General features: G+C 41.7%; 1 protein-coding gene across 1 annotated transcript; it reads right to left on the bottom strand.

The window, feature by feature from the left end:
• Window positions 1–62: 62 nt before the first annotated feature.
• PITPNA (phosphatidylinositol transfer protein alpha) lies at window positions 63–26,249 on the bottom strand. The gene is made up of 12 exons (XM_014953287.1): window positions 26,171–26,249; window positions 20,925–20,955; window positions 15,534–15,679; window positions 14,845–14,936; window positions 11,203–11,210; window positions 10,198–10,272; window positions 9,737–9,820; window positions 8,274–8,351; window positions 7,163–7,273; window positions 5,375–5,497; window positions 4,561–4,630; window positions 63–3,272 (listed from the first exon to the last, which is right to left on the bottom strand). Exons 1-11 carry the CDS (start codon window positions 26,188–26,190, stop codon window positions 4,583–4,585), a joined length of 816 nt encoding a protein of 271 aa, XP_014808773.1. The 5' UTR covers window positions 26,191–26,249; the 3' UTR covers window positions 63–3,272; window positions 4,561–4,582.
• Between the last annotated feature and the right edge of the window lie 6 nt (window positions 26,250–26,255).

The raw sequence follows: 26,255 nt of genomic DNA, 5'->3' as shown, positions 1-26,255 counted from the left end.
GGCGGCCATTGCTCCCCTTTCCCATCCCCATCACCCACAACAAAGGAGACGGAGGCGTGAAGCTCTGTCTAGTATTTTATTAGATTTCGTTTCCAATATGCCGGTATTGGAAGATTAGGAGACAAAAAAGGCACAAACTCACATTTAAAGAAACAACGAGATAATCTAACCCATTCTACAAAGTGTGTGTCGCCAAAGGAAAGAGCACGATGAACCCAGAACGCGGCGGGGAGGCCCAGCGGGGATGAACCCAGAGAGATGCGGTGTGGGGAGGGGGGTAAACCCCCCAGCAAACCGGCCTGAGGCGAGATGCCAGCCTTGGACCCCCAAACCCACCCAGGGTGGGTGGGAGAGAGGACCAGGGTCACAGCCATGGGCCCCCAACCCACCCAGCACTGGTGGGGAGAGGGCCAGGGCATGGCCATCACCCTCAAACCCACCCAGCGCTGGTGGGGAGAAGGATGGGGCATGGCCACCACCCCCAAACCCACCCAGCGCTGGTGGGGAGAGGGCTGGGGCATGGCCATCACCTCCAAACCCAACCACCGCTGGTGAGGAGAGGGCTGGGACATGGCCATCACCCTCAAACCCACCCAGTGCTGGTGGGGAGAGGGCCAGGGCACAGCCATCACCCCCAAACCTACCCAGCACTAGTGGGGAGAAGGATGGGGCATGGTCCCCGAAACCCACCCAGCGCTGGTGGGGAGAGGGCCAGGGCATGGCCACAACCCCCAAACCTACCCAGCGCTGGTGGGAGAGGGTAAGGGCACAACCATGGCCCCCCAACAGCCACAGACCAGCCATCGCCCCGCCAGGAGCCAGCAGGCTGAGGGGCTCTTGCCAAAGCCAAAATACAGTCAAGTAACGCCGCCTGATCTTCGCTACGCTCACTAGCAGGAACCAAGCATCGAGACCAAACGGTCATTGTAGGATTTATCTACCCCAAGGCTGAGGGATGCTTTCACTGTGGATTAAATTGGAAGAGAAAAAAAAAAAAAAAGCAAGGGGGCAGGGAGGGGGGAAGTATTCAAGCTGGAGTTCCCACATTATTTATTTAATTTTTTTCCCCCCAGTTTTTCCACTAATCAGGAAAGCTTTGTGTAAAAGCTCTTACTCTAAAATCAGAGGATCAAATAGAAAGGTTTGCACGGTGGAATGTTACAATCTGCTTCCGTAGCGATTAGTGTCATCGGACAGAAAGCCTCTTGGATAACACAAATTGAAAGAACAAGTGTGCTATGTGTAATTCTCAGGTTGTCCTCAAGTGTAAGAATCCCTCAAAACCGAACCGACAAACACGAACGGAAGTCAGTGCATAAATTCTCAGTTAAAAATACTTTAAACTGAACAAACTATAAGTGGGGCCCTACACTCCTATAATACTTCTTGAACAGCTACAGAAGATGCCACAAAACATCCTGGTCCCAAATAGCCTCACAGATTAAAATTTAGTTTCTTCACCTCTTTTACAATGAATTTGTTTTACTTCTGCCTGGTGAGATTGCTAAAAAATCCCTCAAACCCCATCCCACCCCGCAAAACCGTCTGAGGTCACTGAGAAGAGCCTGCCAGAGTTACCGGTACAATTCAGAGCTTATTGCACTTAGACATGAGTAAGGCAAAATAACAAACTAAAAATAAAGGGATAAACTGCCCCCTCCCCAGAAACCAAACGCCATCCTCTCTCCCTCCAGAGCGTGCCTCATCTTCCCTCGCACTGAACACAGCTCGGATCCCAGCACGTACGTGCTCAGCACGGCACGGGATCGGCTCAGGATCTCCTGCTTGCAGGAATGTGAAGGGCTGAAGGAGTCAGACATACTACTGGAATGCCAAGAAGACTCCTCAAAAGTGGCGATACACCCACGACTGTGTTTGGCATTCAGTATTTCGTGTTAGCGCCACCAAATACAGAAGTGGAAAGTAGAGTGATTACTACTAGGAAAAAAGAATAAAGGAAAAATCAACATTGGGCCTTAGGCATAAGCAAAAAAAGTGGCTTTTTTCTCATATGTATTTAATAAAGCAACATTTCTTTGATTCTGTTCTGCTTATTTGATTGTCTAAAGCTGATATCAACATAAGGATAGTTACAGTAAATATTTTGAGTTCATTAAATAACCAGAGCTCTTTACATTGTTTAACAGTATCCTTTGTAATTTATAACAACTGACAGATACCCTAGAAAACAACTGCAGGTCTTTCTAAGTGGCTTCTTTATAGCATGAAAGGAGATATTTTAGTCAGTCTTGCAATTGGAAGAATATTATTGCTGAGCAGAACCACCGACCCAGGCACCTGGATGTAATCAGATACCATGACTTGACTTGTACACCAGCTTTTGCTACATTCCAATTTGTCCAGGGAGAATCACATTATTATTAGTCAAAATAATTTTAGCTTTTTAAGTTATGGGAAATCTTAGTAAATAACCAGGAAGTTGCAACATAGGTCAAGCAACTTTTCATAATGATTTTGTAACACTGAAGGACAACACATGCTGAAGGACAACATGGCTACATGGGCCAAAAAGGGGCCACGTACCACTAAATTGAAACTCAACAGTTATGTGCTGAAGGCCCTAGGCATGGGGACGCCCAATGCAGCTTCTGCACAGTCTCTAATTCATGTGTGCTAAGACAGAACAAAGTAACGCCGTGCAGAAGCCACGTATCACAATTCATCGCAGGCCAAGAACTATATCTGGCTACTCCTGATTATGTATTCAGATTACATGCCGTTAAATTTCTTACCCTGGGAGCAAGGATCAGAGCATAGCATTTTGTGGAATAGTTTTGCACTCTAAAATACTGACAGTTTCCCTCTCCAAATAGACATTCAAAGAATGGTGAAAGGCTGGGCAGGAACAAAGGTGGCAGTTTATCCCACTTGGAAAAAAAAAAAAAAAAAAAAAAGAAAAAAATCTAAGTCACCACATCACAAGACTATTTTAGCTAAAAATGTCACTTGGAAATCAAACAGAGCCACATGGAAATTGGTCTGAACACAATGAAAAAAAAGGAGGGAGGAGTCGTAAATACAGCGATCTCTAAGTCACACGTCTCCAAGGAGCTACCTCCTTCATATACGTGCTAACATTGGAGTGCTTAGTACCAGACGGTTTATTTGCTCACAATATTAAGGGGCATCTAGAATTAGCTATGGGAGATTTAAAATCGCCTGCCGATTGGATATAGAAAGGCTTGATCCAGAGATGGTCCGTCAGTCGAGAGTGTGGATTCCCCGGGCCTTCCTGATGACTGTCTTGCAAACTGAAATAAAGAAACAAGAGGAAAACGTTTTAGAACCACTTTAGAACAGCAGTGTGCCAAAAGGAGTGTCAGACTGAACCTTCAGACAGCAAACGTGAGATGCACTGTCACCAGTGCAGACAATGGCAATACACCACCGTGTCATGACATTTCAGCACTAATCCAGAGCAGAATTTCCAACATAGGCTAAAAACGACAAACAGAAATTACACTCTAAACAATCTACAAGTCCAGAGGCTACAACACAGTTGAGAAGACCATCAACTCATTTCTCTAAGACCTAGAGCAAATGAGAATGAAGAAGCAGCATTAAAAATTAAAATATCCCCTTCACACACTCCCTCACCTTGTGTCCCCCACTTGCCACCAAACAACCAGCAGGTAACAGAGGACAAGCAGAGGTAAACAGTCCTTAAAAAGGTTGTGGTTCTGCCCCACCCCATTCTTTCCAATGTCACCGAGGATGGCATTCTAGTGCCCTAGAAAAATTGTGGCGAATAACTTGGACTTCTCTATGTAAAAAGAGAGTCTCTTCTTTCTCCCCTCCTTCAAATACCATGTTTTTGTACAGTGTCTAAGAAAAATCCACCAAAACCAAACCCCAAACCGATTGCATGATTTAACAGTCTAAGGTTCAACATTCTCAGCACTGCTTACACGTTATCCTCCTGCACACTGCCTAGAATACAGCCATAGGGATTTGGCCAAAAGCAATTCCTTATATACCCTCCAGTATGACAGTCCCTCCCCTGCCAAGTTACCATACTTATAGTGAAATAAGATGAAAACAAGTGAAAAGCTTTAAAATTGTCATTGCTGCTTCTCCTGCAATGCTCAAGTGTTGCTCCAGGCCCTGGCCCATTAGTAAATAGTGTTAACAAACAATGTGAGAAATACATTCCAAGCATATTTGCAAGGAATTTTCAATTTCTGAATGTATTCTAAGTATTTGCAGGTCCAACTTACTCTTTTGGAGCTGATAGAAGTTTCTCCGTGAGTCCGGGAAAGTAACACACACATTACAGAAATAAGAATAGCAGTAAAATCTACAAAATGTTCTAACAACACATTTTTCTTACTCTTTTCACTCAGACATTTCTCTAGAATAGTTCTGAGGCAAGACAGTGAACTCACATAACCTGTCAGTGAAACAGGTTCATTATAAAAACAATTAGTACTACATATTTGCCTGCCAGAAGCTATGAACAGGATCCTTTCTTACCCAAATGTATTTTTTTCTCCTAAATAGAGCAATACAGAGTTTTGTCAAAGCTTTCTTGATACCTACAGTGCACAAGGAAGAAGTCACGTTAGTCATCTGCAGCCGTCATTCCTTTCACTGGATCTTTTTCTCTCATCTGAAAGAAAAAACACTATTGAAGCACTAATTCTCACATGATGTTATCTCAAAATTTATAGGCAAAGAAGACGTTAGGCTACCTCCTTTATGTAAGACATTGATTATATCCGAGCACCCCAAATCAGTTTTTTGGTGAATATGCACATGCAGACACACTTTTGATTAAGCTGCAAGTGTGCCAGGGATCTGGAACCATCATCCAAAGGGCAGAACGTACATGAAACTATAATGAAATATCCTGAGGCATGAAGGAAGAGAAGGGTGCAGTGCAGGACACAAATCATGGAACAATGCACTCATTATTACCAAATTCGTGTTTCTCATAGTAAGAATCCTGTTACATACCCCCACTACCTGCTTATAATACTTAGAGCTAAAAATCCTTTTACTAAACTGATTTTTGGAAACTAATAAGGACAAAAGTGACCATTCAGCTTTGGGTAAAAGCTAATAAAAGATATTAAAGTGGAAAATGAATCATTGTCACTCACACCCTCATTACCTGTGGTTCAATCTGTTTGTTGCTGAGCCAATAAATATAAGGGGAATTCCATAATGATTAGAAGGAGATGCCAGCACCATGGAGTCACAGCCAATCATTCAAACCACAAGCAGCACGACCTAAATAGCAGGTGGACGATACACACTGCGCTACGACAACGCAGCAGCCTTTGCTCTCTCTATTGTGCTGGGTAGAAACAGTTTCTCACACAACCCACACCTGCCCCGCTTTTCCACTGACCTCATCCAGCTGCCTCTTGGTCTCCTCCTCCATCCTACGAATGTCCTCCATGGTCAGATCAACCCACTTATCAAGCCAGCAAAAGAGCTGCCGATGGAAGTTTGTGAAGAGACGCTTTTCTTGCTGCAAAAGGAGGAGGAATAAAACATACAAGCGAGCTTACTCATAGGGCAATTAATAGGGATCTAACCGGATCATAACAATTTGCAGAGCTGTGTACACTGAAGAATCAGCTCCCTCACCCACCTTTCTATACCTGCCACAATCGGAAACTGGAGCTAGCTAATTTTTGTTCTTTTAACAGAATATCTAGAGCCTTGAATCCCTGGAGAAATACTTTTTTTTTTTTTCAAGCCTAGACAGCAGCCTGCACAGTGCACTGAAAGAATTAATGAACGCTTTACTAATTTCCTTTTATTTGACAGTATTATTCTGACTGAATAAAAAGGTCCAGGTTGGGTTTACTTAGAACATGACAGTTGGCCTGAAGGTGCAGAAAAAAAGGAGAAACAGAATAAAATTATTTTTAAAATAATCCTTCAGTTGCTAAAAACTGGAGGTTAGCAAGTGTAAAGGGTTGATATGCACCCATCTTGCTTCTTTTTTTTGCAGTGACCTAAAAAAACAAAAGGCTAAACTTGTTTTCTACAGCTGAAAACCTTTCATCAGACGTAACTGATGTGCACAAGCTACTTCAAGTTAGGAGCAATTTATTTCCATTTTATAAGAGATAAGCTAGACAAAAATCATTACATTAGACAAGGGTATACAATGCCTCTTGCAAAGTTCTCATTAAGGAAGGACACTTCAGTTTTATCAATTACGGTTTCATATCTGATAACTTGCTCTCATCAAAAGCAGCTGGACTACTTTGACATAAATGTGTAGCTGAAGAGACACTCATAAAGAGAAAGGGATTCAAGACACCGCTTTGTTCAGGGCTTTTGTTACAGGTATTTGAAATCCTGCAGCAGCACGGTCATTCCACCTTATAGTCCTCTTTAGATTATATCACCAGAGAATTGCTTTTGCAGAAGCACCACTGCAGTTCATCGATATTAACCACTGAGACATCTCCATGATCTGAAGTCACGGGCATTTTATGAACATGGCATTGCCTGGAAAATTGCACCTACTGATTCATTCCCAGGTCTAGCATCCTGCTGCAGTCCATGGGTTATGAACTCTGCCGCAGAAAAAGCTCTTTTCAGGATACCAATTACTCATATTTTAAGTTAATGAAGTTTCCCCACCATCTGCTTATTTTTTAACGCAGGTTTTTCAAACAGCAGACTAAGAGAGGAAAGCATGACTAGAGCTCTAGGACTTGCCAGAAAGATTCTCAGCTGATTAGGATCAGATAACCGAACTTTAGCTATCTCCCCACAAAAACATGTTTTGCCCCTGACATAAATAACCCTAGTACACACGCACCATCTCATCATTCACAAATCAGCTATCAAATGACTGCAATTCTCAGGCTGAGCTACTAAAAAACGCAAACCAGCCAGTTTACCTTCAGACATTAAAGTGAAAAAGGTTCAATAGCCAATTCACAGAACAATGAGCCAGCCCTGCCCTTAGATCAGAAGCAAACTGAATCCAGCTTTAATTGATTGCCATATATCAGGCAGAAGTCTTGACTGTATTGCCTGGGGTGACATGACTGGGTTTCAAGTTAGTATCTCCAGGCAAGATATGCTATTCAAAGAAGCTGAAGTGCTGAAGCAGATGGGAAATGAAATACGCCTCATTTCCACATCTCTCCCCATCAAAGAGATCTCTTACCTTCTGTATAAAGTTCTCAACTTTATTTTGCAGACCCCACCACTTGAACTTGACTGTTACCAGTTTGTAAGCACACATGTATGGGCAATCTGTCTGTTTCCCCAGCTCCTTCTGCAAAGACACAAAGACACTCACATCAGGACTCAGGTCAAATGTCTCCAGGAAAGCAGCTCCTTCAGTCATAACTCCAAAGTCTTTCTGCAATTCCTCACAATCATCGTGCATCCTTACACCTTGCCTATCTTCTGTCAAGTTCTGTCACATCTTTCCTCACCCCTTTTCCAGGGTATTTAAGAGCATGATGAAAACAGACCCTAGTTTCCTCCACAGGTGGCCTTCCCTCTATCTTGAGAATGGACCATTCCTTCATCTCCTCTGTTCTCCACTTTTAATTCCATTAAATTTGTGTCTTTCAGTATCTTCACTGTTATGCCACGGCTACTTAGTTTCTTTAAAAGTCTTTTGACACAGTCCCTATCTAAACCATTTTTAGAAATAGATTATATCATCTGAGTCATCCACATAATTATCCAGCCTTAAAGAAAACTCCACAAGGTTTGCAAGGTGGACTTTCCTACTTTCTTTTACAAGAGCCATAGCCACTCTTCCCAAATCACAGAATTTGTCAGAGTTGGAACGGATCTCTAGAGATCATCTAGTCCAAATGAATCATACCAGTCTCAGTTTCTATTAAGTTTGCATGCTAAAGATTAGACTTGCATACCCATAGCTCCCCAAATCCCATTCAGGGTCCCTTTTAAAGACTGGTATCATATTTGCACTTCTAGAGTCTTCAGATTCCAAGGATATAAGTGAAAGGTTAAACACTGCTGCTTATAACTCAGTTATTTCATCCCTGAATTCTCTTGGGTGAACCCTTGGGCTGAACACCAGACAGCACTGGGCATTTCTTGGAACTCATTCTATCTGTTTGTACCAAACTTTTTCCTTCCCTTTCCTTTAACTTCAGAACAGATGACTGGCTGAGTTCTGCACTTCCTTCTACAGAAGTGAATCTAACATTTTACATCTGTATCTTTGGCTTCAAGCCCCATTATCTAGACTTCAGTCATGCAAACTGTTAGAGTTCCTGAACTCATATGATACATACCTTCCAGTTGGGACCCAGAGGTCCACGGCCAGTCTTGACGGATTTAAATTTTGCTGGATCTTCTTCTGCCTTGTAATCCTATTGGATGGACACACAAGATTAAACACAAATTATCCTACTGTTACCCAGATGCTGTCTGTCACAAAGGATTTATTTTTCTGGTGGGCAAAGACTAACCTCTAACTGCCTTCATAAGAGCTACCGTTTTCAGACTTCAACATTAGGTCAGGCACTCTTCAAGGAAACATATTTCTCCCCCCTGTGCTGTGTCCTAGACCTATGTGAAGAAGTGGTAACAAACTGATATGACCTTTGTAAGGACTCCTTTGGGGTAAGACTATCAGAAGATCTGTAAACCCGCAGGATATGTTTCCTGTAACCACTCATTCTTTGGAAGGTAAACACTACTGCTGTAGAAAATAGCTATGCTCTCTGGTGCTGTGGTATCCAATGTTTTTCCCAGCACTGTTTCAGTATGATGCTCAAATATTCCACACTCGAAGACAAGTACAGTCAAACCCACAGTACCACCAAAAAGAAAGAGGCATTACTTATACCCCCTATTGCACAGAAAATAATTTGCAGCATTCCCCTCCTGCATCCTGGATTAAGACTAGGGGGTGTACTCTACTTACATCCCCAGTTCAATTAAAATGAAAACAAACTCAAATTATCATCAGTTTAGCGCCAAAAGTGATCAGTTGGTAGCATCTTCTTCATGAGTCTTCTGCTCCAAGTGAATTCTCCATGCTCTCTGAGAGCATTTAATTCAGAGTAGTTTGTATATGCAGATACAGCTTAGTAGCAGCCTAATCTATCAGAATCAGATGCCACTTGTGTTGTACCAATTTATCTTTATTGGAAAGAAAAGCTAAAATGAGTACTGGTTGTGGTTTAATACCTAACATCAAGTTAGAGAACAGGTAAATTAGCCATATTTGGATGGCATCAGAAATACTAAGTGGGGAAACTCAAAACAACAGTCCATTTTGATATAGTTGGTTTTTTTTTTCCAGTACAATACAAAAACATCCCTTAGTTTCTCACAGTAACTGTAGTGATTCTTCGAAAAAAGTATTAGCTACATGATTTCAAGACACACTTGTGAAGCCATGGGTCAGTGTCAAAGAGGAGGCAATTTAAAAAAGATCCTGTATGGAAAGGGCAGTGCCATTTCTTGCTGTTCAAGCATTATAATCACCTGCAGTGTTGTAGAATTACACATAAGCACTCTAACATGCACTTTAAGGCTAAGCAAGGCATTTTGCAGAGAGTATTGACATAGCTTCTAAAAAAGCCCTTCTCTAGCTTGCTTAAACACTTTCAAGGAACACCTCTCCTCCTCTTCCCATCTTCTCATTTGTCCTGTTACCTGTGACCATCCCTGGGAACACACTTTGTACATTATCCCTCTTTTAGCACAAGGCATCCCACGCTAGGGAGCTCTTATCCACCTACCGTACCTTGGGAAGTACTTGACTCCGATCAGCAATGTCTATATAAATAGCTTCTACATTCTTCCATACATCTGGCTCCAGTTTATGAACCTGCAGTCAAAGGACAAGACTAAGTAACTGATTCAACTACAGAACACTCCCATTCTAACATCATGAAGAAACCAGATGAAGACACAGGCATCCAGTGTTCCCCTTCCACGAACAGAGAGGACACCGTGGTAAACTCACAATATGAGATCTTCTGAAGAAACAAAGGTGCTGACAAAGAATAAGCGTTTGGGGGACAGTTTTATTCAGCATATACAAAAAGCCAACAGGAGGGAGTCTCTACCTTGCCAGCGCGATAAGCATTTCAAATCCAGGAACACAGCGAATAGACAGTTCCACACAGCAATCCTCTAATCCAGCATGCAAAGCAGCATTGTGACATTAAAGAGATGAATAAAATACACGACACAAGTACTTACATTCTCTTGTGTTCCAAGATCTGATTTATGCCAGGTTTCAATTTTGATCAGGAAGTCATCCTTCATATACTCATTCTGTCATCAAAAAAAAGCTTTTTGTTATTCTTTGGATATATAACTTGTCTTCTTATTAGCTAGATAAGCATTAGGAAAGTCAACTCAAAGAATTACAAATGATTAGGGTTTGACTTGGAATTTGACTTCAGAATTATCTGTAAACACATCATGGCTTTTAGCAAAATTGTTTGATCATTAAATACAGAAGATCAAATAAACCACAAGTTGTTCACTGAAAAAAACCCCATAATTTCCATTGTTTTAGAGAGACATTTGGAGTTTATAAATAGCTTTTACTTTTAAGGACAATATCTGCCACTCTCTAGAGTTTAAAGGGGGTAACATAAGTTAACTAGGCAGAACTTGTCTTTTCAAAGAGATATCAATCTAGCACAGAGTACATATTTGTATGCAACTCTTCAAATGAAAAAAATATTCAACTGATGTGTTGAGGGCTCTGGACACTGGAAAGGGAAGGGACAAGAAGCACAGTTCTGCCAAGTAAGCAAAAGACTTTCCATTTCTCATTATTACTGAGAGTAGAAAAGGACTTCCAAAGGTAACCCTATCCTCCCTCAAGGGAGTAGAAACAAAAGCACATGCCAGTGAAACACTGAGCATGTAAAAAGGAAATATCAAATTCAGAAGACAGATTACTCAAAGGGACATAATGGGATGAGCTAACTTTATTTTAATCAGTTTATCTAGGCAATGATACATTCCCATTTGTAAAGCTGAGCATTGCTGCAGTAAAGAAAGAATCTCTGCCCCTAGCTCCAAAGTGTTTGTGGATATGCCACAGTTGGCAAGGGGTTTAATCTACATGATCTTACAGTGACAAAAAGCTAAAGTGCCTTTAGCTCAAGATAAAGAGCTTCTTATACCCAGAATGCTTCATTTCAGATATCACACATGCTTCCATAGATCATCAGTAAAAACAATACTTACTGTAATAACTGGTCCAAGAAATCAACACATGAAAAGAAAGAGATACAGTACTTTAGTGAAAAAAGAATGTACAGCAATCATCGCCCTCCTCCCACTAACAGCAAAACAGGGACAACTTCAGCTTCTACTGAGGAAAAAGCCCTAGAAGTCGATAAAAGCCAGCTAACTTCACCCCCTTCTCTTCTGGAAATTCTCAGACTTGGAGAAACCCAGAGGAGCAGCAATTAATTATGTACTGCCACTTCTGCTCTCTGGACTCTGGCCAGCTGGATAAGAAGATGGAATGAGCATGTTCAGCTGACGGCATTTTACCAATCCTTTCTCAGCTTGCAGATAAGAAACCTCTCCACAGTTCAGAAGCAAACACAAGCTGGATTTCAGGCCACTGCAGACCTCATCGCTCCTGCATGCAGTAACCAGACCCTCTGCATCTCTACTGCTCATGGTAACTAAACTCCCTGGATAGTAAGGCTCAATTATTCAACACAGAAAAGCAATTAAAGATCCTGTAACAGTCAGCATCTGTTCTACCTGAGCCATCAGAGCACCTTAACAATTCTACTCTAAGAATAAGGACGTCTGAAGCTTGGGATGAACTTTGCTGGTTTGTTCTGAAGTTTAACATAAGGCCTTTACTAAGAAGCAGGTTTTTTTTTTAAAGGTACTATTACAATTTGTGAGTTTCCAACCCAACACCCTGTAGACAGTGCCATCCCTTATCATCTAACATGCACATCCAGCTACCTTAATTGCCTACTGCTGGGCCTTGAGCTGCTCTAAACCCCTAACAATTTGAAAATTGCTTTTTACAGCAATTTACAGAAGGCTAATTATTTAGACTGACACATTGGGGTGGAGGAGGGAGAGAACAAGCAAGCAGAGGCTAATTTTTAAAAGGCTGACTTTCATCTCAAAGAACATTTTATTATTTCTGCATGGAGTTTTTTTCTGCTAGTCCACACAAAATGCTGAATAAACCAGCAGTAATTATAAACCAGAGCCTTCCCACCTCCCCGTGACAAACTGCTTTTTCATGAGTATACACCATGACTATGCAGCTGCCTTAAAACAGGTTTCTTCACCTTCCTGATTTCTTCTCTGTGGGGAAGACCCCTCATTTGTAAAGCAAATAAATTAATCTCTTTAGAAATGTCCATTAAAACTTAGATGCTCAGCTTGCTACAAATTACGGCCTGCACTCGAGGTGTTACAGCAGCAACTCCTACACGTTTCAGCTGCAGTTATAACTTCTCAATTTCTTGATATTTGACCACAGGCATCTCATGCTGACACCCAGAGGAGTGGAACACACATCAAATTGCTTTTCTAAAAACACTTAAGCAACATTAATATTTAAGTCAGACTGCAGAAAAGAACCAAGAACACCGTTCTCCTTGGCACCAGCCCACATTGTAACTATTAGGCAATCCTCACTTCATTTTCACTGTAGAAGTTGTAAATGCATACAACAACAATCTCATTTACAGGTCACACTCTCAAAGGAGCAAAGCAAGGCTTCCATTCAAAGTACATAGAAACAACATATTACAGCATGAACAAGCGTGCAGAATTGCAGGAAGTTATAAGCTAGGCATTAAAATTCCCTCAACCTGCAGTGCTTCTCTGATAATGGTATATAATATGCATATTAAAGTAATAATTGAGCTTCTCAGAGGAGATATAGGGAAATGTAAGAAGGATAATCTCGCATAATTAAAAAAAACCCATGATGCACAATGAACTAAAAGTACTGCTTTATTCAAACTTAAAAGGCTGTATGTGATAGCTGATACGCAAGTAAGCAGTGGTCCAAAGAGCAGCACGCTTGTATCACCTTAGTACAGGAGGGCACAGGCAGAAGTACCACCAAGTCCTGCACAGTCAAACCAGGTTTAGTTCTTACTGTGTCCCTGGCTCTTCAGTTTCAAGCTCTAGTGAGAGGACTAGATGATCTCCAGAGGTCCCTTCCAACCCCATATCATTCTGTGATTCTGTGACTGAAAGCCAGCACGGCATTTTGTGTTGCACAAAGCTTCACATGAGACCATGCAAGTCTTTTCATGTACAACCAAAATAACAGAGTGTGTCCTGAAGTAAAAGGCTAACGCACAAGGCAGCCTGCAGCACATCCACGGGTTCTTCCCTCCTGCCCAGTACCAGCAAGTGAAGGTTTCAGCAACTTTTCTGGGCTTTTCTTGACTCAACGTCAGGCTGGCAGATTCCTTAAACAGATTTGTCAGCCTCCGCATAAAAACTGCCTTCTGCTCCAACCCCCACAACAAAGCACTTTCTATCTCATATTATATTGGTGTTTATTACAGTTGAGGATTATTTTTTGTTATGTTATCATTTCTAGCATACCAAAACCTGAAATTTATTTCTTTCTGTGTTGCAAAGTCTCGTATTTGATTTTAGTATCACATTTTTCCCCACTTAAGTAGAACTTTAGCAGTGTGTAATTGAAGGACAAACAGCTAAGAGTGACAAAACAAACTCCACAACTTTGTTTCAGAAATTGGTAGAGAAAAAAATAAGAGGAAGAGGATATAGCTAGGCATTATATCTAACAAAACCTACTGGAGTCAACTTAGTTCTGTTTCCACAATTTAAAGAATTAATGAAAGAACTGTTTGTGTTTAAACCAGTTCAGCATACTTAACGTGGAAATAAACTAGACTTTTAGTAGCTAATTTTACTAATCTGCAGCAAGAAAACCGCATGAAAATGAGAAAGACAGGTTGTAAATAACCTTGTTTCACCATCTTGAATTATGTGACACATTAAAAACTTATTCTGCAGTTGACGATGGGACAATATCTGAATTTTGTATTTGAAATATCCATTCCACTAGGCTGTTGCATGTAATTTCACATACTGAAGTAATGTTATCCTCCCCCACTGCAGATCTTTTTCCTTCTTTAAAACACTTCCTTTAAAATTCTCTTAAGTAAACTGTTGAAAAATAAGTTTTCCTGTATTGAGTTTCACGAACAGTTGGAATTTTTAAGTTTACAGTTTCCATAGCAACTGCACCACTATCAAATAGCAGAAAATGTATCCTTCAAAGATACAAATAGCATAAAACACAGCCAAAAATACCACGTAAATTTGGAGGCAGAGTCAAATTTGCAGTTCCTACAGCAACAAAGACCAGAAAAACAGTAGTGGTTAAACATTGTGGCTGATAACTTCGGTGAGTAAATACGATATGAAACACTCCTGTAGAATAAGTTTGTCCCCATCAAACTGCACTATGCAAGAGGCCACCAAGATTTACCCTGTTCCCCTCTTGCATTTTCCATTTTTTTTCCCACTGTGCTATGCTGTGCTTGAGTACATAAAATCATCCCTCATATGTTCATTTCACCGGTGTTCCTTTAGTAGGACTAACATCCACTTCTTGATCTGTTCTCTTCCACTGTCATTCATTAGCAGCACATCAGACAAGGGCACTTTTTTTAACTCTGTAACACTATATTTTGCTTTTCCTGACCACAGAAAGGGCTTAGAGGACAGAAATCTAAAGAAAGAGCTGAAATAGCTTCCCTACTGGTTGCCTCCTTTATTATCGCCTCATACCCTTCCCCCCATCCCCAAGAAACCAAAAAGCCATCAATCCACAGCTCTTCCCCACACACTCACCAGTTCTGCAGTAGGGATAGGCATTCCATGCTTTTTCATGTATGTTCAGAGCTCCTTCAGGGGCCAACATTCTCACAAATGTTGGCACTTTGCTGCAGAATTTGGAAATAGGAAGGAAGGCATTTGTAAGAACTACATGTAAGGAGAGCCATGGCCCAGACACTCTGAGGCAGGCAGAGTGCCACCTGAAATGCAGACACCAGAGTCTTGCAAATGTGCACATTGGTGGAATTGGTGGGGTTCTCCCCACCCCCAGTACAATGATTTCCAGACACTGCTGAAGTGAACAGGTTAATGTAAACCTTCTTAACCAAACAAAAAGAAAGAAAAAAGAAGGAGAAAAAAAAAAAGGAGGCTGAAAGCAGGTTGGAATCTAGGAGGCGTTTGGCTCTTTAGCCAAATTCAAGTATTCAAATAGTGGGTAACAGAATCGTCTTTGATTTGAAGAGCTCAGAGCCAGATATTCTGGGACAACAGCCACATTGCAGGGGCATAGAGGTGAACCAAGTAATGCCCACTTCCAGCTGTGCCATGTGCCAGCTACTGTTATACTCCCATCTCACCTCCATGCCTTTCAGCCTTTACATAATCTGTGACTTACACACTCGCTGCAATTCTACTGCACCTTCCTCTGGTTCCTCTTGCCTGAGGAACCTTCCCTGACCCTGGGAATAAAATGTTTCACATACCTCTGTAAGTGGTAGATCTTGTGTGTGTACTGCCCACGCTCTCCATCTCTTTCATAGGGTTCGTTCACCAGCACCTCCACTCCTTCACCTCCACCAGTTTCATTTTTACTGGCCTCTGCCACAGAATACAGCTGTCCCACTTGATACTAAAGAAGTTAAAGACAAGTTATTGTGAGAGTTATAATTTAGTAGAATTTATAATAACTTCACCAGAAGCAGCCCAGGATAAATTTATTATCTGGGAAGGAGGCAGAGAAAAGGACATCCACTTGTGTGTCCAGATAAGCAGCTCATTTACTTTCATTTTGATACAGAAAGCTTGAGTGGTAGTTAAGAGGAAAGCACTGCCAATAGGATAGTTACCTTTAACCCTTAAATCTCAAGCTCCAAACTGACACATATTCAGGAGAAAGTAAAACAGATTAAAGGAATGTCAGGACCACATTTAAAGAAAACACAGGAGACCACAGGCATACAGTAGTACAATCCATTGGTTTTCAATCTTTCTGGCACACAGGCGTCCTAGTCATTCAGGTCAAATGGAGAACAATGTGTTGCCACTCCTAAGCTAATAAGCATACACTACTTTACACAGAAGAATCGTAAAGAACTTCACATGAGGGTTTTTTTTGACAAAATGGCAGCATTATTTCCCAGGAATCAGTCAAACTACTTTGTACTATATAATCTCTTTCATAAGAAGCATGCCCAAATGTTTCACAGAGAAGAGCAGAGGAAAATATAAGCAAAACAGAACATTATTCTCTGCAGAAGATGTAAAGATTAATACACTCTTGCCTCTGGTAGCTAAAAAAGGGGAGGCAGAGCTCAAAAGAAATATGATCAAATGAAGAAAATTCACACAGGTTTCTTTGAGGCGAAGTTAGATGAGCAGACAAGGTTTGAGGATGAAGAAACTAAAGCACCAAGTCATAAGGAAGCATTCAAATTTAACAGAGTTAAGTCTTCAGAACTGAAAGGGAGCAAAACAGCAACTGTTGCCAAAAGGCAGTACAGAGAGGCAGCCTAAAGGGTAATCCACAAAGCGTTAGGCATCAGAAGTGCAGTGATTAAAAAAATAACACGCCAAAACCCCCAAACCTCCAAAACGTAACTACAAAGCAACGGAACACTGTTTAGGCCTTCTTCCTTTTCCCCAGCATGAGGCTGTGCATCAGAATCAGGAATAGCACTTACCACTCCCTACGCTGAAACCCAGGCTGGAAAAGCGGAATACTGCTCCAAGCTGGCAACCCAGAAATACTTCACTGGGCTGGTACATCTTTAGCAATGCAGGGAGATTTCCACAGTGGTTAAATTGTGGTGTCAGAGCATCCAAAATAAAACAGTACCCAAGCTCTATGGTGTTTTGTACCATCTGGTGTTAACAAAGACCAAGAAAACACTTATTCCTATTGGAAGAGTAGTAGATGTTAAGCCAAAGTAATAAGGCTAGATGTCCTGGCCTCAGTTAATCTGGGGCAGGGCAAAAAGCACACCAGAGGGATTTGAACAAGTGCCCTATACAGTCTCAAGTTCAACACATGGACATACTAAGTAAACCTGACTACCTGTTAGACTATCCCTCAAAACAAAACAAACCAGCCATGCAGCAAAAGTAATCCATCAAAAAAGCAATCCACAGACCACTTTCAAGCTAAGAGCAACAGCTCTGCTGGTTCTCTCCAGAAGGTACTGGCCCAGGTTATAGAAGGACCCCTCACTTGGCTGGACAGTTCTTGCACCATCACCAGCAGATTGGGTTTCAGTCTGGATTTTGGGCTGCAACACAACTCTCTGCCATCTGACATTTCATACACTACATTGCTTTCCCTCTGGCTCCCTACAGATGACCCATACAAAACAGAATACTCACCTCCCTCCAGAAGAGCAAAACATGACAGTTGTGAAATCTTAGAAGCAAGTTGATTTAGGAGACTAAGAGCCACATGTACACTCAGAGAGAAGAGAACTTATCATGAGTTTGGCAACTACAGCATTAGAGGGGAGGACGGAATGGCTTTGCTTTGCAGCAAGTCTCAGGACAGGTCTCCAGGGGCACAAACTAATTCCTCTTAGTAACAGTCTCTCATTCATTCCTTCTCCCTTTTAAATACATGGGTCAAAGCTCAGACACTAAGAGGATAAACCCTTTGGTTTGGCATCTTCACCATTTAATCTTCCCTGTTATTTGTGATCCTTTAATCGCATTGATAAAAGAGGAAAAAGGCCCAAATAAAATCGTCCCAATGAACAAATCCCACAGCATCTGCCCGCAAAAGTTAAAAGAAAAACAGATTCTGGCTCCATGAGGTCCAAAGTATCAGATAGACCTATCCTTGCAGACCTGAGAGCTTCCAAAAACCTTCTCTTCTGCAGCAAGTTATCCCTCTTGATCTGTGTCACAACACCTCTTACTCAGCTGAGAGCATGTCTTCATTACACCAAATTTCTTTCAGAAGGCCTGATCTCAATGTAGCCATCTCCAATAACAGGTTTTTTTCCTGAAAGCAGCTTTGAACACAGTTAATAAATAAGAGTCCTTTGTGTTTGGCAAGCTCCTTCCCATGTGAGAGGAACAAAGAGGCAGCACAGAATGTGTACACACAGCTCTAATCCATACCAGCCTTGCAAAGTGGCAGCTGGCAAGACACCCACGCAGCCGCTCAAGTCCACGCTCTCAAAGTTGGCACCGCACAATGTGATGTTGGTCAGAGCACAAGAGTAAAGGTTAGCACCTCAGATACAATAAGGTGTTGTGTTTTTTGGTGTTTTTTTTTTCCTTTTTGCTGCCTGCAGTGCGACAATGTATAAACCAACACAGGAGTGTGGCAGTGCAGCCTGCACTTGAGCGGGACCACATTTTGGCAGAGTTTCCCCGTAGAAGGCAGTCTGCTACAGTCTAACTCCTACAGCCCAGCCTTCAAGTTTTAGTCATCACTGGGGCTTCTCTTCCACCATTTTGCTCCCATCTTAGCAGTTACTTGTCTAACTATTCAGCATTGATCTCTTTATTCATTAAGTCAGATCTTCCTAATATCTTCCTCAGGTCTGGTTTTCTCCAATTCCTTACTATTAGCTAAGCTCCATTTGCTAGGGGTGAGGGGACTGAACACAGAATCCCCAGCATCACAGAACGACACAGAAACCTCCCTCAGCCCTATTACAATGCCTCAGTCATACTTAATTTCACTCCCTATCTTATGCATTGGCATCAGACTTTTGGCAACAATTTGCATGCAGAAGGTATGAACTCTTAAGTCTTTCGAGCCCATAAATGAAGTCAGAAGCCCTCTTGCTAGCCAGAGACACTTAATGAGCAGCTACATGGTCAAGAGCCACAAGAAGCCTCCAGAGCCCTATTTAAGAGCTTTGTGCACAAGGAAATCCTTGAAAGCAATGCAGTTAACAGCTGTTCTGTAGTACAGACAGCAGTGCAGCAACCCAGTGATGCACAGATGTGTCAGCATCTTTCCACACAGGAAGGGGGATGAAGCAATACATAAACCCCAAGCAGTAGTCATCCTTTGAGTCAATATCGGAAATAACCTTTCTTCTTAAGCGTACCTTTAAAACTACCATATCACATAAGCACGTATGCAAAGCTAAGCAAACTTTAGAACTCTTTCTGCTTAGGGAACTCGCTCCTGAAATCTCACATTTCCTAAGAATCCTGAAAAATCACATGAGAACCACCAGACTTTGAAAAGGGGCATCACTCAGGGGACATGGTGACAGTAAGCAAGTTTGGGGAGAAATTAGTTTGTTCAGGTTGGCTGTCTATCCATAATCCAAGCACTTTAAGGTGTTCTGTCTAGTATTTTTATTCCTTCTCTTCTAATGATGTTTATTTGCTCTTCACATTATAGACTTTTCAGTAGGTTACTCATCTCTCTGGAAGTCCTTCGACCCAGAGGAGAGGAATACACCTTCTGAAACAGATGACCCCAGGGTATCCTCAGATAAGGAGGTAGCTAGAAACTGACAGATTTATGTATTGCCCGAAACCTCAGTTTTCCACACAGGCAGCCTACACACAAGGCTCAAACACGCCTGGCACCAAACAGCCAGCCAGGGAGGGAAAAGAGTACAGCGAGGGGCTCGCTTTAACTGGATGAAGGTTAATCCTAGTATCAGAGAACTCAGAAAAACCCTGTGCTGGGTTCCATCCAGTCTAACCCCCTCAAAGAAACAATCTGTACAGTGATGCTTTGACTTTCTCTTTACACGACTTGATACTTAGGAGACATTAGGCAGGGCTCCTGTTGTTCAGGCTAAGATCTTGTGTTTATTAAGCTCTGGAGTACCTTACTGTTTACCCCTGGCTTTCTCTAACTTGCCAGTATGCATCCTTTGCTTACTTGATAAAGCTTATCATGTTAGTTCACTCTTTGTCAAGGACTTCCCCTCACAAGTAGCACTCGGGCACAATAAAAGATCCAAACATACGTACTCTAATACTTTAGTCAGACTTCTGTTAAAATTGCATGAATCTCTGCTGTTATCACAGCTCTCCCTAAGAGTTAGAACAAGCCCTTGATCAGAGCTTACAAACCTAAGGATTATAGTTTAGGCCCACAAGAAAGAAAAAAATACATCCAGAAGAAAGAATCCACTACAGAAGTGCTATAGGCTCAGTCATTTCAATTTCTCATCTACCTTGCTAGTATGAACATGAAAAAAATTGAAAACAGTTATATGGTCAGATTCTCTGCAAGAGTGGGGTTCAGTGCAGAAGGGAGGAAGGAAAAGCAAGATGCAACTCTCGGAGAAAACAGCAGGGAATCAGCCACAGACACTGCACAGCTATTCCATGGCCAGTTAGGTGATCAAAATCACCACGTCCATTATAAACTACATTTCTTGTCTCAATTAGAGCTTCACCTAAACAAAAAGAAAGATTTCTTTCTGTAAGAGCTAAAGAAGACAGGTCTTAAAAAGTCCTAGGAAAGATACACACAATCTTTCTCTTGCTCTACCAACCTCACAAATCTTAGTCTTCGTCTAAGAGTTTAAAACAGAAGAGTTCCGGCAAAACAAAGTTTAAAGGGCAATTTAAAATTGTACTAAAGCTTCCTCTTCATGTTAAAAAAAATATGGAAAAGAACAATAGTATTAAGCAAAAGGAAACTGCACTTTAGAGCAGTCTGACAAGTCAAGATTTGTAATCAGCACATCTGAAAGTAGTGTATAGGACAGATAATCGGTACCCTCGGGCTTAAAAAATTAAATTATTTGGTCATAATGACAGTGAATAAGTAATAGCTCACAGGGGTCCTCAAGACAGCTACATTCTTCTCTTACATTTTCTAGTTTTTGTTCATACAAACTGCTTTGATCACAAGTTTATTTACAGTCCTAAAGAAAGGAAGCAAGAAGAAAAGGACTTACCTCCTCCACAGACACAGGCAGGATAACGCGGCTGAAAGGGAATACAGAAACAGAAAGTTAACAAATATCCCTGCAGCTGCAAAATTTACATGACACATCCCTCACAGCACAGCTCTCCTCTCCCCCCAGTATTCCAGCATCCACCATGTGCTAGCATCCCTAGCACTTACTTTTTAGTCCCAAGACTATTTATAAAATAGCCTCAAAGAGAATCGATACATGATATAGCATAATTGCAATCCTTTACTAAAACTGTATAATTCTCATAGACCCTTTCTAGTAATACCTGACCGGGCTACAAATCTATACAACATCAAAACCGTTGTGTGTTCCTTCTCACTACATCTTTTTCAACAGTCACATCTTATTTCTCATCCGGTTGTTGTAGAGTGTTGCTATGTGCATCAACAATTTTGCAGGTATCTATGATAGTCACAAGCCACTGCATGATTTGCTTATATGTCCCATCCAGTAGGAAACAACATTAAATAGAGAACTATACAGAAGGCTCTCTCAGAGCTGACTGCAAAGGAAGGTGTTGTCATTCTATACATGAGTCATTTTTAGGTTTTTTATTTTTTTTTCACATTGTGGTTTCCTGAATGCCTCTTAGAATCGACTGACTGGACTACAGAGCAAAAACTGCCAGAAGTCACACTGAGATTTTTTTTAAAAAGACAAGAATAAAAAATAAATTTAAAGCTGATAAAAATGCATGCATGTTAAGGCCTTTAAAAAATATTTTATCTGTCTCCAAAACTGGATTTGTATTTGACCTTTGCTTTCAGTAAGGATGTTGAAACAAGGAACCAAAGCAAGATACAGATATGACATGGGTACAGCTGCCATGGGTGGAAGAATTCCCCGTTCTTTGCGAATTAGTCTCAAAGAAATTATGATACAATGGGATCAGGAAAAACTCCTCTTTATGATTAAACTGATTTTGAAAAACACAATACTGGTGAAAATTGAAATTTTTTTCTACACTAGAGGATACACCAGCAAGAAACCACAAAAACAAACTGTAAGAGGGGCAAAAGTTTACAGATTATGCAAGATTACTTATGAGAGCAATGCTTTATGCTGGCTGCAAAGTCCTGCAGGAAGAGCTACTGAGAACTGCAAATGAAGTTCAGTGTCAATAAAAGCAGAATAATGCACTATAGGCACTCACTTTCCCCAAACACATGGGGTTAATGAGCCCCAAATTAGCTATCGCCAGCAAGTATCTTGTTGCCCTTATGGAAAAGCATCTGGAAACATCAGGTCAGCAGCAGTTCAAAAGTAAACACATCATCAGAAACTGGAATGCCATACACACACACACACAAAAAAAGACACTTAGGCCACTATAATCTCTCACGCATCAACATCTTGAATATTGCATGTAGGTCTGGTCACCTCGTCTTAAAGAGGATACAGAACAAGCAAAGGAGATGGGGAAAAAGCTTCTGCGTGGGAATAAAAAGTAGTTACACTATGCTTTTCAACTTGGAAGAAAAAACAACTAAAGGGGTAAGATGTGGTAGAGCATTAGAGAGTCATGAATGGTGTGAAAAACTGAATGGAGAGGGAACAATGACTACCCCTTACAACAGAACAACTCGGGACAGAATAAAAATTATTAGGCAGCAGATTTACGACCAATCAAGTGCACTTCTTTATATCATGCATACTTAAGCTTTGGGATTCCTTGCCAAACACAAGAAGCATAAGCAATTTTAAAATGGGATTCGATCAATTCGTGGAAGTCTGCATGTCACTTACTGGTAGGATATACTACTGAAGAACAATCATTCTACTCACTATTTATATATTGTTTCCCACAAATATCTGCTAGAAGGCAAAATGGAAAAGGACCTTTGGTCCAATTCAGGATGGCATTTCTTACATAAGGGAGAACAAAAAAAAAAAGAAAATGGATTTCCACAGGTAGACCATGCCATCAAGCATGACATGAGGTTAGTTAACTGGATAAAACTGCAGTAAAAATGAAAAGAGGGATAGGGTGGTAAGGTGAAAGACCAAGAAACAAGGAAGAAACAACGGCTTTGGAATGGAGTTCAAATACTTTTCTTTAGAAAACCTGGCACAAAAAGATTGATGTAAGCTAATGAAATTCCATTTAGGAAACTTAGACACTAGATCTGAGTATTATCTTAGAGTTCAATGTTCATGAACAGAGAAACAGAAACACAAAGAAGTCAAATAGTTTACAATTCATTTAACGTAACAAACAAAGAATGTGGGGGATGACTAACACTTACAGGTAGTCAAGTGATAAAGAAGGAGGAGGGAAGACTGCTCAAGATGATCAAGAGGAAAAGCTTTGCAGGAGCAGCAAAGGGAACAAAGACTCCTAACTTTTCAACAGAACTTAATCAACGGATGAGAAATTATATGATGAGGTTCCCGCCATATCAAAAGCCTAAAAATTACGAAGAACACTTAAGATCCCTCCTAGATAAAAATCTGCCTCAAATGACAGCAAAGGGAAGTACAGCTGCAGAGAAGGTCAGTGTCATTATCATCACTTCACAGGAAAGGGAAGTGAGTCTCTACACTGATTTCTCCTCAAGGTCTTCCGATGCAGTTTAAAGCAAAATAAGGAAAGCAAGCAAGACCTCAACCAGCATTTATAAACCCTGAAACCAAAAAAACATGATCAAGCCTGGATAAGTAGAAATGCAAATGAAAGGTAAGACTGAAAGACTGATAGGACATCAAATGAAAATGTTAAAGCTATCACTGCATAACCATCAGTACAAGAAGCTGTACAGAAAAGATGATACAGATTGTCTGATAATAAAAGATGTGACACGAGGGTTTTGTTATATTGCTCTATTTCTGTAACATCTCCTAAAATTCCTATGGAGCACATAATAATACCCATTTGATTTAGTAGAGAGGATGTGACAAGGGGTCACTGAGATGGAAGAATAATCTGCTCAGATGACATGCAGTTACAGCTCACTTAAATTTTTAACACCTACACTACCTGGGCAGGAATTTACCTGTATGCAGTGTTGGGGCAAGCAGAACTAATCAAACAATAATAGCAAAGTACTCCAAATATCCAGGTGACACCAAAAGAAATAGTTTCTATATGCCTTAAAAAACTGCTTCCTGGAACATAAGATTTACTCAAACCCCATCTCAAATAGCATGTAAAACAGGCAACTTTCACATATATCATCAAGGAAGACTTATACAAGAACCAATACAGCGGCACAACTCAAAACGTGCAACTGTTAGAGGTAGTTGGGAATTCCAAGAATTAAAAAATAAAGGCTCATTTCTAAAGTACAGAAGCAACCTTGACTGTCCTTAGAGCCACATATGTCTTAACAGAGACACAAAGAGGGGAAGAAAAGAAACAGGACAATATAGCTAATGACAAGACTTAAAAGGTTTGGTGACCCTTCTAAAAATAGAAATGGAAGCCTATAAAAAGAAACAAATTTAGTAATTCTGGTCTTTTAACCTTTAGTCTTAACATTTACACTTCACATTTTGTTTCTGAAACAGGCGGCATGGAAGACAGGTAGGCATGTCGATTTGGTGAGGCAAAGGATAATATCAAGTAAAATGACTTTGGGAAGGGATGCTCATCAAAATGAACTTTTCATACTCTCAGAAATCTGAAGATTCAAAGTACATATGTTCCTGTCTTTCCGAGACACCCTGTAGGCAGCATAGCTCACTGGCAAGTGAGCTTTACTGCAGTACCGGGCAAGAGATTGTAAACAGAAGCATGAAAAAGATACATGAATGTGAACAGAAATAAACCAGACAGGTGCTATAAAAGGAAAAATACATTAACCAACTAAATTCAGAGGAAAATATCAACAAAACAGATGTTACAGAAGTTGTTAATTATCTTTCCATGCACCTGAAACTAAGCACTTAGCCCAGGTTTCTGTCTGCTATCCAGTTTAACACTGCAGAAGGTAACGGTGGCTCTATGTTACAAAGACCAGCTCAGCTCCTGCTCTTAAATTCTACACCCCTATTGTTGGACAAAAATAGCAAGGGTTTAAGAATTGGTGGGGGGAAAAAAAAAAAGAAAGAAAAAAAAAAAAGTTAGTCAAGTTTAAGACAACTACAAGGATCAGTACAACCCTCAACATAGTTTTAATATTTAAATCCACACTATGGTCCATGATCTGGCAAAGCAATTGCTATAAGGAGGACACAGTCATGTAGGTAAACGTGTCTAACAGAAGACCTGAAAACCCACTTTATCACTGAGATCACAGCTGTCTTCTGTGAGGAGAAGAGGAAAAAAAAAAAAAAGCAAAGCACCTCATCCATCAGTCAAAAGAAGTTTAAAAGAATAGAACGCCCTTAACTTAAGAATGCACTTAAGTTAACGTTAAGAATTCAGGAAAAAAAATATGTGCAGTAGTATGCAGAGCTCGAAGACACCCAGGCAAAGTGCACCGGTCCAAAGGAGCACACCACGTTCGCAAGGATAAAGGAGCCGAGGGAAAAGCGATGTGACTAATAGTTACACACACTCACGACAGGGCGCCCAGCCCCATTTCCACCCCTTCTTCCCCATCACGGGGCACAAACCACCGCAGCAGCCTCAGGGACAGCAAAAAACTCTTTAAGGCAAGGTTTCCACATCAAAACCAAATTATTTCGGAGCTTTGCTATTTCTGCCACAGTCGCTCTCGTTGGAGCCTCTAGAAATCGCAGAGCTAGAGGAGAGGAGGGGGGTCAAAACCAGGCTGGCCACTTAGCCCAGTTCCAAGGAGAAAGGAGGGACAAGATGTCACTGCCTCCCACAGAAACCGCTGTGCCGCGACCCGGCGGCTCCCCGCTGGGGTGCGAGCCCAGCTCCCGGCACCGGCGAGGCCCTCGGCGACATCAGTGTCCCCTCGGGTCACCGGGAAGAACCCCCTGCCTCTCCCAGCGCGGAGCCGGCGGCGAGGACAAGGGGCCGGGGAGACCATAGCAAAGGGCACGAACCGGGCCGGCGAGCCCGGCCGGGCATCGGAGAGCCGCAAGGGGAGAGCGGGAGGCCGGTGCCCGCCGCCTCCCGGGGCGCCCCCCACCCCGCCGTGACCTTCACTCCCGCCCCCACCGGCGCCGCGGCCCTCACACAGCGCTCCCCCCTCCTCCCTCCCTCATCCGCAGTGCAGGGCCCGACCGCAGCCGGTCACCGCGCCAGGCCCGGGGTGACCGGAGGGGTGAAGGGGACCGGGGAAGGAGGGTGGAGGAGAGCTCCCCGCACTCACTATTCCTTGATGAGCACCATGGCGGCGCCGCCGCGCAGCCTCCTGCCCGGGCCGGCCCCGCTGAAGGTGACAAGCGCCTCCCGGC

Source organism: Calidris pugnax, unplaced genomic scaffold, assembly GCF_001431845.1.
Source record: "Calidris pugnax isolate Ruff unplaced genomic scaffold, ASM143184v1 scaffold133, whole genome shotgun sequence".
Taxonomy (NCBI): domain Eukaryota; kingdom Metazoa; phylum Chordata; class Aves; order Charadriiformes; family Scolopacidae; genus Calidris; species Calidris pugnax.
This window is presented reverse-complemented; position numbering and strand designations above follow the sequence as displayed.